Source organism: Corvus hawaiiensis, chromosome 3 (assembly GCF_020740725.1).
Source record: "Corvus hawaiiensis isolate bCorHaw1 chromosome 3, bCorHaw1.pri.cur, whole genome shotgun sequence".
Classification (NCBI taxonomy): Eukaryota; Metazoa; Chordata; class Aves; order Passeriformes; family Corvidae; genus Corvus; species Corvus hawaiiensis.
The window spans coordinates 2,919,373-2,931,952 of NC_063215.1; the positions used below are offsets into that span (position 1 = coordinate 2,919,373).

Below are 12,580 nucleotides of genomic sequence, written 5' to 3' on the forward strand. Positions count from 1 at the left end.
CATTGTGACAAAATCTGAAGGATTAAGGTAATGTAGGTAAACTTTTGGACCCATGAGCTAAAGGATTTTCATCACAGGGAATGTGATGACTCTGTTTGAACAACTGACCAGCACAGAGATATTTACCTTCTTCCCATCAACAGTGTAGAGCTTCTTCACTGGAAACTGCAGGATCTCCGTGATCTCATCCAGGAGCGTTTTGAAACTGCGGGCATTTCTGCGGTTCAGGATGATGGAGCGCCGAAATCCACTTTCCCCATTCTTAACCAGAGTGATTTTCTTGGGTATTCTGGGGCCATGGTAAGTGAAAGGTGTGGAATAATCTTCCAGCTTGCCCTCCTGAGCCACTCTCCTCGTGGTGCTGGAGGGGCGACTGTTCCGTGGCGGGGCCGGCCTGTGTCCCCCAGAGGTGATGCTGATGGGCTTCACGTACTTCTTGTCAGAGCACAGGTAGCACCCTCCATCCTCCAGCTGGTCCAGCTCACTGATGCAATGTATTCCTCGTGGGGTGGTGATGGTCCGGACCCCGAACGGCAGTGGGACCCGATGGGAGAGGTCGTCCATGAGCGCGTGGAAGCTCTTGAAGCTCCGCTGGTTGATGGCCATCTTGACTCCTGCAAACTGAGGGTCTCCACTCTTGAAGAATGTTATTTTTTTGGCTGGAGGGACCCTGGTGAGGGTGCTGGCCCGAGCCACGGAGGGGAGGGGTGGCTCATAGTTGTAGGAGCTGGTGTTTGACAGGTAGTCAGCAGGCACCTGAGTCATCCCTCTTGTTTAAAGATAACTGCAAAGAGAAGGAAAAACGGATTGGGGTTTGTTTGAGTCACACAGGATTGGAGCCTGACATTGGAGCAAGGTTTGTGCTCCTCACATCAGCTCCGCCACGAGTAGATTGTACCAACAAATCTTAGGAACTCATGGATCAGGCAGATACAGAGAAGCACAGCAGGGAGAGCATCCATAACCCTGCTCATCACAGTAAAACCCTCCTGGTCCTGCAGATTCCAGTGGGAATCCAGACAGCGTCAGTTGCCCCCGAGGCGCAAAAAGCATGAGTCAGACACCAAGTGAAACCCACAAGAAGTGTATTGTTGTCCTTTGGAATTTTGTGTCTTCCTTGATTATATTTTTGAGGTTTTCTCTGAAATTATCAGAGACAGTGATTATTTCAGCTTTATTTTTACAAGCACAGCACTGAGATTCTCATGTAACCCTTTAACCCTGTGGACTGGAATGTGACAAAAACCAAAACAAAACTGAATTTCTTCATGTTGTGATTACACTTTGTAGCACGCAATCAGTCCTGAGCTCACTGAGGGGCAGAGCAATATGGTTTTAGAAGAGGCCATGCCAAAATGTGCTGAGTTCTGGATGAAAAATTTCTGGCAGTTATGGAAACAAGTAACAAATATTACAAGACATCAAAAATAACTACAAAATTTGGTTCTGCTAAACTGTGGGAAAATTTGAAATTGGTTGGAGATGATCTGCCCAGTTTTTGTTGGGGCAGTTGGTGTCCTTCATAAATAAACTGATTTTGGTGTTTCAGTCTGGTGGTTGCATCCCACTTTTTGAACACAAGTGTTTTTAATGTCTTTTTCCTGATGAAGACGAGACTCTTTGTTACTTTCCCTTATCAAATCCATTGTCATGGAAGCCAATTGCTAAAAAATTCAGACCTCATATGGAATGAAACTATTATGCCAAAAAAAGAAGACACTTTGATTTTGACATGAAAAAAAAAAAAAAAGAATTAACACTATTTTTACAACTGCTAAAATATTGGCTGTAATGAGCACAACACATTTATTTCATGAATATGAACAGTGATTCCCCAGTTTACTCTGAGTTAATTACTCAGACTTAAATGGAGACTCTAAAAATGGCACTTAGAAATGTCATCTTCTGGTCATTTATCTGCTGACAGATAGGAAACCATTTGAATTGTTAGTAAGGGATCAGTAGAATTATAACTTGCAGAAGGGGGTTCTGGCCACAGACATCTATATCCAATTTATTTTCCAAATTCTATTCTTAATTGGCATCAGTTTTCTATTGTAACTTCCAAAATATCTCTTACAAGAAAGGAAACTTTTTAATGCTTACAAATGAATTAGAAAACAGTAAATGTATTTATAATTACATGGTTCCTCCAGTTTGCTCCTGGTTACCCCTCTTGCAGCAGCTGAATGACGTTCTAGTATGAATAATTGTGATAATCACAATTCATTCTTTGGAGGATCGGTTTGGTGCCCACTGCCACTAATGGGAATTTCGTCACTGTTGGAGCATTCAAAAAGCTGTAAATGCTGAATTTCTCTACATTTTAGAACAAAACCATTATATTCCTACCATGGTACCCTCAAGTGAAATATTTGTGCACGTTGTACTACAGCAAATGCTGCAATAAATGGAAGTTTAAGCTCAGCTAGGTGAGAATAGAAATTAGGCATCATTTGAAAGACTATTATTGTGACAAATCCCTGCTTTTATTTATATCCATGTACACCCAAAAGATTTCAGTATGATTTATTCTTTCCACGTACACATTTCACCAAGCAATTATTCACTTATTTATTTCCCAGTGAAAGGTCAATTCATCACTCCAACTCATCATTTCCAGGGAAAAAATATCTCATTTCTCTATTTTCCAGCGGCTTCCAGAAAGGTGGGTTTCACTTTTTCTCCACAAGCCCCACATTGGAGCTTTCAGCCAGCGACAGCATCATTTCCAAACAAACCCATTATCCAAATTGTAGTCACTGGACAAATGGTGATCCACAATATGCTGACTGCATTCCCAGAAATCTAAACTGCTTCCCAAGGATTTATTCTACATTTTCAAGCTGTTAAATCATATTGTAAGAAGTACAGAAAAAACTAAATACAAGGCAAACCATAACACACTTTCCCAATACTACTTTTCTTGGGGAATAATTTCACAGATGACTGATTTAAAAGAATATTTTTCCTTGAGTTTTGGGTGATAGACCTGATTACCCACCCCAGCCTAGAGGGTCTGTCAGATCTGCTCTTACAAAGCCGTATATCCACAAAAAAAAAAAGGAAATATAAACAGTTGCCATACAGAGAAGTTCAATATTATCTATTTGAAAGGTCAGAATTGGAAGGGAATTCTACTGCTAATCTGCAAAGGAAAATGCTCATCTTGCCCAAATACATCTTTTTAGAGAAATAAGAGAAGTCTCAATGCATATTTTTGTACTTACATTGAAATACTTCATCCCTCTTGCTCAAGATGACTTTTTCTTACAAAATATCCAAGGGATTAAAAATAAAATCAACCAAATAATAATAATTTAAAAAAGCAACACATCCAACCAGCCACCTACAGGATCAAATACACTGCACAAGGCAGGGAAAAATGTTAACAGGTTACTTGCTGTCAATCAAACTGGCCTCAAAATGACTGACCACAGCTTGGAGGGTTAAGCAGGGCTGTGTTGCTAAGGATAGAAAGAAAAGCTACCTAAGCTGCTGGAGAAGGCTCTCAAATCCACTGGGGCTTTAGGCACAATTTGCCCAATCCCTCTCTTCCTTGTGCCCATGTAACTCTGGTATAAATCTGACTCGGCTCTGAAATCACACCAGTACAACTGGAAGTGCAATCCAGTCCAGAAAAGGAATTCTCCTCTTAAATAAAGGCCTGCAGAGACCTGGAAAACTTTCCTGATCCAGCCCACTCATTAAAATGCTTTGGAATCATATTTGTCTTTTGGCAAGTCCGGAGGAATCAGTGGGAGTGGAGTAAGGATGATGGTGTCTCTGAAGGACTTGTGTGGATGTGTCACTTCTCACCTGGGTGATAGTCCCTTAATCAGGAGAGAGATGGATGAGATCTGTAACAACTTTTTCAGGGAAAAATGAAACAGGAAAATCTGGAGAGCCCTAATCCCAAAATTTTCAAGTTCATGGCAGATGTCAAAGTCACAGTCTCAGAATGATGCTCAACAGCTGGATCATTGAGATTTGGGCATGAAATAAGGACAGACAAGCACGTGAATGACAAATAATGGGAAATTACTTGCTCTGTCATAATTCACCTCTAAGAGCCTTCCTGTTTTCTCTCTCTGCTCCTCCTTGCAAAAAACCCGCACATAACAACAACAACAATAACAACTTCAGTTGGATTTAGGTAGAAAATCAGTGAGAAATCTCACTCCTGCATGGACTGGAATTCTTGAAGATTGGACATGATGATCTTGGAGGTCTTTTCCAACCTTAATGACTCTGTGATTCTGTGATTCCACTACTGACACAGCTGCTGCATCTTTCTCACTCCCAGCACTAAGCACATTCCTTTATAGAAACCAATCAGCTGCAGAGAGATCAGGGTCATAAAGGGCTTCTATTAGAAGGGCAGGGATTTGGGGATCCTGCAAGAAGAAATTCCACAAGTTATACATTTCAGATCCTTAACTGGAATCTTCTAAATGTAATGTCAGTGTAGCATCCATGATAGTCCTCTTCATACAGGACTGCTCTTCCAGCTGTGGACACATCTTTGAGGGTCCAGAGGCCATTTCTGTGGTATCCTTGACCCCGAGGACCAAGGTCATCTCTCTGTAGGCTTGCATTGAGTATAAAAGGTTGCAGCTCTACAGGAAAATTTGTAGGAGTCCATCCGTGGGAAAGACTGAAGCACTGATGGAGGCCTTTCTACTCAGGGCTGTGCCAGGGAGCTGGTCCCTGTTTTCCAATTTCCCATCAACGTTCAAAATATCTCAAAAGCTATAAACTATAACTATAAACTATAGTTTAAACTATAGCAGGCAGGGCTAGACTTCTGGACTTCTAAACCCCATCAAACCTCTGCTGCTGGAATTCACACAGAGAAAGCTGCGTGACCCCTTAGCCAAAACCAAATGGAATGGTTTGGGTTGGAAGGGACATTAAAGACCTTCTCATTCCACCCTCTGCCATGGGCAGGGACGCCTTCCACTAGCCCACATTGCTCCAACCTGGCCTTGGACACTTCCAGGGATCCAGGGCCTCCCCACCCTCACAGCCAACAATTCCTTCCCAATATCCCATCCATCCCTGCCCTCTGGCAGTGGGAAGCCATTCCCTGTGTCCTGTCCCTCCCGTCCCTTGTCCAAAGTCCCTCTCCAGCTCTCCTGGAGGGCTCCTTCTCCTGCAGCATTAACATACATTCACATCAGCCTTCACCTTCTGTTGTTTGCCCTGGTTTTACCTTGGATAGTTTTTTTCCTCCTTCTCTCTGTTAGGGTGTAAAAGAAGTAGAGGAATCCAGGTGTCGCCCAGAAGGTGCCCGAGTCAAGGCAGGAGAGCTGTCAGGGAATGTGACTTCATGAATTAAGCACCGGGCCTATAACCACTCTTTGAGGCCTTTATGATGAGCTTCCAGACTTGACTTAAATACTTTAAATTATGAAGAATCCACCCCATCCAGCAGCGACCTTTCATTAATCCCACTTGATAGTAAAATCGGTTCCTTTCCTCTCACCTGTATAGTCCCAGTATCAATTTTTATATGGCTTTTTTTGATTAATCAGGGTGCAGAATTTTGCTGGAAATTTCTCTTCCCATGCAAGTAATTGCAGCTTCTACTTCTGCAGTCATTTCTTCCAGACAGAAGAAAAATTTACAGACCACCACTAATATTTGGAATGCAGCTGGTTGAAAACTCCAAGTTTGTCTTCCAGGGAAATCATGAACAAAATGATTTCATGTGGAATTTTTCCCAGAAAAGGTGAGAGTTTCTAGCAAGGAAGATGAATCTGCTTGAAGATGTAACCATGTTTTTTCTAAAAAAAGCTCATTTCAATTGGCCCCGTGATCTTTTTGATGAAGAAAAATATTTTTTAAATATCAAAGTGATCTTAATTAACAAGGAGTATTTATGATCCAACCAAGACAAAGTCTTGGTTGGAAAATTACAAACTTTGAGAAATTTGATTCATAAAAAGATAAAAACATTAAATTGGAAAGCAGATTATCCATTTCCCTATGAATGTATTATAATTATCTGGAAAAAAGGAGACCAAAATGGATAGAATGTATATTTTCTCCTCAATTAATTTGTTACTTAAATTACTTGAAAAAGATTGTCAAAAGGGCTTTAAGTTTTTCATTGTTTGAGAAGGAGATTTCCAACAGCCAACGTATCATTCTAATCCATGGATGAATGAGCCTAAACCGCCGCAATTTTCCTCACCCAGATCCTTGTCAGAGCTGGTCTCAAACACATGGAAAATCACCTCCAGGCAGGAACACTGTTGGAGATGTCAGGGATTGACACCATTCCTTGAACTTGACTGTTGGATCACAAAGGAAGCTGGAGATGTAAACTCAGTCTTGCATGCCAAAAATCTCCTGGATTTGACAGCAGCTACAGCTTAGAACATTTTCATTGACCGTTTTCTAGTAGGGTTTAGATTCACTGCATCTTAAAGCATTTATTTCTTTTCCTTCTCTTCTGGGATTTTGTTGGGAATTTACAGGGTAGATGGATGGGTAAAGGCTCCATCTCTGGAAACATTAATGGACAGGTTGGATGGAGATCTGAGCAACCTGGTCTAGCGGAAGGTGTCCCTGCCCATGGCAGCCTTTAAGGTCCCTTCTATGACTCTAGGAGGGCATGATGTGAACAGAAATGATAAGAACACTGGAATTGTTGAACCTGGAAAAAGACTTGGAAACATCCACATCCTTGTCTATAACTGCCTAGGGCATGGTATAGGTGTGGGATAGAATCTTCACAGAAGAGCAAAGCATTAAGACATGGCAGACACAAGTGACAGCAGTAAAAATGCCATTTTGGTGGGAGAAGAAAACCAAATTCATGATGATGATCAGAGACTGGGGCCTCAAAGGTGGAGGAACAGCTAAGTGTGAGGATATTGAAGACTCTTCTGATCTACTGAGACTGTGAGTGTGTGATAGTACCTTCAAATCCTCTTCCAGCCCAATTTATTCTGTGATTCAGCAAAGGCAAGGCAGATTCTCCAAAGGTCGTCTGCACTGGTTCACGTCCCTGTAGCAATTGGGATCCACCTAAACGCCAGTTTAATGTGATCCATCCTTTGCAGCCACCTGAACTGTTCTGTCATCAGAGATGTTTTCTGGGATCTGATGGAATATTCCACCTCCAATTTCTTTACCATTATTTGCCCTTCCCTTCTGTGATCACTGGATTTCCTTCTAAAAATTTAAATATTCATTTGTACACGTGACTTTTTTGTTGTTCTGGGTTTTGGGTGGGCAGTGGTGGGATTATTTAACAGGGTAGGTAGGGCTTTTTATTAGTTTGGGGTTTTTTTTTAAAGAATGTACTTCTTTCTCTTTGTTTGGGTCCATATCACTTCAGAACAAGTCAATACTCAAAGCACAGCAATCCAAGTTGCATTTCCAGGTACAGATTCCAATGCAAAGGATTAAACCACACTTAACCCAGGTAATAAAGAAGCCCAGCTTTCTGGAGGATAAGAAGTAGTCTCAGGGATCAGATTCATCGACAGAAAATCTCCCTGCTATTCTAGATATATTAGCTAATTAGTTTTTCAGCCATCAAACACAGGTGCCAAGAAAGAAAAACCACTGAAATTGCTAAAAAATATGGGTTTTTTTCCCCAATATTCCTTATTTTAAAGCACTTATCCTGTTGACAAGGTCTCTACAGTTGATGCTTCATTTTCCATGGGTTTAAATCATGAAATTGAGTGCCTTCAACACGAGATAAAATACATGAGTTGAGAAATTTTGGAGGTTGAATGTTGGAGCTAGATGGTGTTTAAGGTCCCTTCCAACCCAAACCATTCTGTGGTTATTCCTTTGGCAAGAGGTGCCTTCACTATGCAAATAAAAGATGTATTTGTGAAGCTGAAGAACAAACTCCTGGTATCAGTTCAGAGATTAGGGACTGAGCCATAAAGGTCTGGTTCCAGTATCAGGACCTCAGACAGGACAGACCTTACCAAGACTGGCTCTAAACTAACACTTGGTTCATACTCTTCAGTGATGAGTTTTGCTTTCTCCTTAGGCTGCCTACAGAAATAATGGATTAACCATCCCTTGAAATGCTCAGGAGACATGTAGATGTGGCACTTGGGACCACGGGTTAGTGACAGTGATGGGTTAAGGGTTGGACTCGATGATCTTAGAGGGCTTTTCCAACCTTAATGATTCTGTGATTCCTGGTGAGCAGGGACAGCAACACCATGATGCCCGTTTATTACCCCTTCCCTACACATCCTGCTGGTTCCCATCTCGGAGCCCCTCAGTCCAATCACACTGTGACATCTCCTCCAGATAAGCGCAGTCCTCTGCGAGATTTTAGAGCACTTTCCCACTGAAGGGAGCAGAGAAGACCTAATGCAGAAGGCTGGTTTTCTTTTCCTAGAGAAATGTAGGATTTCTTTCCTAAAATGAAAATGAGGGTTTAATAGATTAGAGGCAGGGAGGCCAGTTCTGCCACTTGCTGTTCAACACCCTGCTGTGGTCTACTGAAACAACAACCCTGAATCACAGACTGATTGAGGTTGGAAAAGACCTCCAAGATCACTGAGTCCAACCTGTGACTGATTCCCACCTTGTCACCCAGCCCAGATCTCTGAGTGCCATGTCCAGTCACTCCTTGGGAACCTCCAGGGATGGGGACTCCACCACCTCCCTGTGCAGCCCATTTGGCTGTGACACAGCCCTAATGACATTGTCTCTGCAATGGGATCCTACAGCAACAGCCCCATCTGGGTGCTTCAGACTGAGCATTGTTCAGCTCCGGGAAGAGGTCAGAAATACCTCTAGAATCTGGGGACATGCCTTTCATTTCAGAGGGTATTTCTAGTGCTGAAACCAGGCATTTCCCAGTAATACTGTTACAGGTAAGCAGCACTGCCCTTTACTCACATTTCTGGCACTATGGGGGAAAATGACTCAGCATTTCCTTTTGAGGTGGAGTTTGATGCCCAACTTGCTCTGCATGTTTGTACCAAGAAACTGACAGAGAAATGTGTTATTTCTCTCCTCTCTAATAACCAGGGAATGGACCTGAGGGAATGGTTGGAGCTGTGTCCAAGGGAGGTTTAGATTGGATATCAGGAAAAGGTTCTTCCCCCACAGGATGCTCGGGCACTGAGCAGGCTTCCCAGGGAATGGTCACGGCCTCAAGGCTGCCAGAGCTCCAGGAGTGTTTGGACAATGCACTCAGGCACAGGGGGAGATTGTTGGGGTGTCCGTGCAGGGCCACAAGTAGGACTCAGTGATCCTTGTGGTCCCTTCCAACTCAGGATATTCTGTGATTCCATGATTCTATTCATCACGTCAGACTGGAGCAGCGTGCCCAACTCAAACCTAAAATTGATACAATTAATTGCATACAAGGAACACAATCCCAAAAGCACACGGATCACAAGGATCAGGAATGGGCCAAGCATATATTAGCAGTTGTTTTGCCTCCCCATGGAGACTGTCTGGTAGGGATGTCCCTTGATTATATGATCACAGCCACACAAGGTGGATCCTATACCTCCCACCTCTCATCCCAGAGCTGTTTCCAGCTCCCAGGAGGAAGCTCAGGCACATAAGGAGTTTATAGAGAAGCAGCTGAGATCTCCTAGGTTGGTGAGCTCTTCTGTAGCAGGGAATTCCCCTCTGTAACAGGGAATGACAGAAGAAGCTGAGAAAGGTCATCATCCAGGGAAGCAAACCAGGTGATTGGAGTGAGCAGCTGAAGAACCAGGAATATGCACAAAACCCAGAACCTGAGGCAAGCCATGCCTACAAATTGCCACCCAGAAGATGATTGCTGAGAGATGAACGAAGAGAGTCCCCACAAACTTTGGAGAGGTTTCAGTCTGCAGCTGGATCTGGCCTGGCAGCTCAGGGCTGTATGTCAGGAGAAGGAACTCACCACAGGCTCCAGAAACTGCAGGGGTTGGAAGGTTTTTTCCAGTTTCCACAAAAAACCACTCCAAGCCTTCCTCAGGACAACACCCAACCCTTCAAACACACAGACACTTTATTGCCCAGACCTCCTGAGTTCAGCATGTGGTTCTCCATATGTCCAACAATCATTTGCATCCCAGTGTTTCCATCTCTGTAAGGCACAAATCAATTTCCTCTACACCACCATCATTTCCCTATTTTCCATTTCCAATAAAACATTTACTTGAGATTATTAAACCTTTGAATGCAACACTGCCTTTTTTTTTTTCCCCAGTACAGATCTAATTTTTCTAACCATTGTTAACATTTCCAAGCCCTTTTATATGATTTCTCTTTCCTTTCTTGTACCCTCAGCTCCTTCCAAATGATTATCAATTTTGGTTTTCATTAATGTGTCTTTTACACTCTTAAAAAAGTTATTTTAAAATATATTAAATCAAATCAGCTCCCTCCACATTCCAACACATATATCCTTTCTCTCTCACTTTTTCAATGTGCATTATTGAATCCATGGACAGCATTTATTCATCCAACAATGCCTCTTTCTAAAACGCTTTTAAATAATTTACCAAGACAAATCCAGCACTGTGTAAAATCTGATAAAGAGTAGAAGCAGTCAAATTTCTCTGGAATCAGGTGTTTATCTGGCCTTTTGTCTGGAATTCTTCTGCCATACATCTGTGCTCTTATTTGGGCCTCAACATTTGCTCCATTGTATTAGAAGACACAAGGTCTCACGGGAGTGACTCCTTTTGGCTCTGAGTAACAGGGGAAAAAAAATTATCGGGGATATTATCCCAGTCTTTTCTCCCTTATTCATCCTAGTTCACATCAGCTGCCTTTGGGAAGTGACAGAGTTGGTTTCTCAGTTCATTCTCTAAACTCGAACTTGTCAAGATCAGCAAAGCTGATCTGTGTTCTTTCCATTTTTTTTTTCAAGGATTCCTCCATTTGTTCTTTACCAATTGCATTTTTTTATAGTGACTTCCTTCCTCATTTCAAATCCTGTCCAAACCACTCTCCTACAGTTTTCTTCTTTAGGAGATTTTTTTAAAGGTGTTCAATAACATAGCCAGTTTTGAATTATTGTCCTCCTTATTAATTTATTATCAATCCTGCGTTTTCCACTACTTTTTCTCTACCCCCAAGATTTACATTCTTCCAGTTCTTACTTATCCTTGATTTTCGTTCATGTCAGCAAAACTCTGACCTCTCATGCAGGGTAGCATTGCTAATGCTGGCACCCTGGCCAAAGTCTAAATTTGGTGTTTTCTGCGATTTTTGCTTTCCTACACTTTTAACACAATTAAACTGTTCTTAATTTCCCTCATCTATTGAATCCCAGTGCCAGACTCTCTGATCAGATGAGCCAGCAGGAGCTCATGGGATCTCTTGGGATTGAACACCTGCTCTGCTCGGGCACTGTGCAGGAGCAGAAGGGACAATGCTTCCCCTCCACCACCAGCTGTGGGACAATGGGGGGTATTTCTGACACAAATGCTCCTTCCCAGATGCTGTGGGGCCCTCCTGGAAGAACAAAGTGTCCTGGTGGGTTCATACAGTCAGGTGGCCCCACAACTGCTCAATCCTAAATAGGGTCAGGGAGATCGTGTGCAGACAGGGAGCAGGGACAAGGATCAGGCAATGCCGGGATAATGTGAGACAAATCCTACTGGGCAGGAAAATTCAGGCTGGACGTGGATGTCTGCAATATCTTCAGTTGAAAAGGTCACTCTAGCCCTCCTTCAGAGCCACCAGAAAGATACGATGTCTTTCAGGCTGCGTTCAACTCATGGAAGAGTTTGGGTTGGAAGGGACCTTAAAGATCATCTTCTTCCACCTCCTGCCGTGGGCAGGGACACCTTCCACTAGCCCACGCTGCTCCAAGCCCCATCCAACCTGGCCTTGGACACTTCCAGGGATCCAGGGGCAGCCACAGCTTCTCTGGGAAACCTGGGCCAGGTGACCACCCTCACAGGGAAGAATTTCTCTCTAATATCCCATCTGTCCCTGCCCTCTGGCAGTTTGAAGCCATTCCCTGTGTCCTGTCCCTCCAGCCCTTGTCCCAAGTCCCTCTCCAGCTCTCCTGGAGCCCCTTTAGGCACTGGAAGGGGCTCTGAGGTCTCCCTGGATCCTTCTCTTCTGCAGGTGAACACCCCCAGCTCTCCCAGCCTGGCTCCAGAGCAGAGAGGGTCCAGCCCTTGGAGCATTTCCGTGGCCTCCTCTGGACTCACTCTAACAGGCTCTATATCCTTAATCCTTAACTGGAAGTCTCAAATGAACTCTATCTTAGAACTATTGTTTCTTTCGACTGTCTGGAAAAGAAGCTCAAGGTGATGAACACAGAAGGTGACAAGAAAGTTGTTTCATCCATTGTGTCTCATTCCCTGTGTCCTGGCTCTAAATTATGAGAAATGAATGCTCGAATGGCTCCTTGCTGACTCTTCAAAATTTTTTTTTAATTTTTTTTTTTTAATTGAATTTAAAAGAACTACTGAGAATGAACACCTGAAATACTGAGGAGGAAGGGGGAAAAAGTCCCCCAAAAGCACTGCATTTCCTCCTTAGCTGACCCTTCAAATAGCATCCCTTTGATATTCTTGAGAAAGTCAAATAAAAAAAATTAGATTAAATTAAAAGTTTTGCTTCACCT

The 12,580-nt window shown here is 43.0% G+C and overlaps 1 protein-coding gene across 1 annotated transcript in view; it reads right to left on the bottom strand.

Moving 5' to 3' along the window:
* Positions 1-12,580, bottom strand: part of RP1L1 (RP1 like 1) — a 44,940-nt gene that overhangs the window by 25,706 nt on the left and 6,654 nt on the right. Inside the window, exon 2 of the mRNA XM_048298493.1 lies at positions 127-784. Within this exon, the coding sequence (XP_048154450.1) occupies positions 127-765 (639 nt within the window). The 5' untranslated portion in view covers positions 766-784. The remainder of the gene's footprint in view (positions 1-126; positions 785-12,580) is intronic.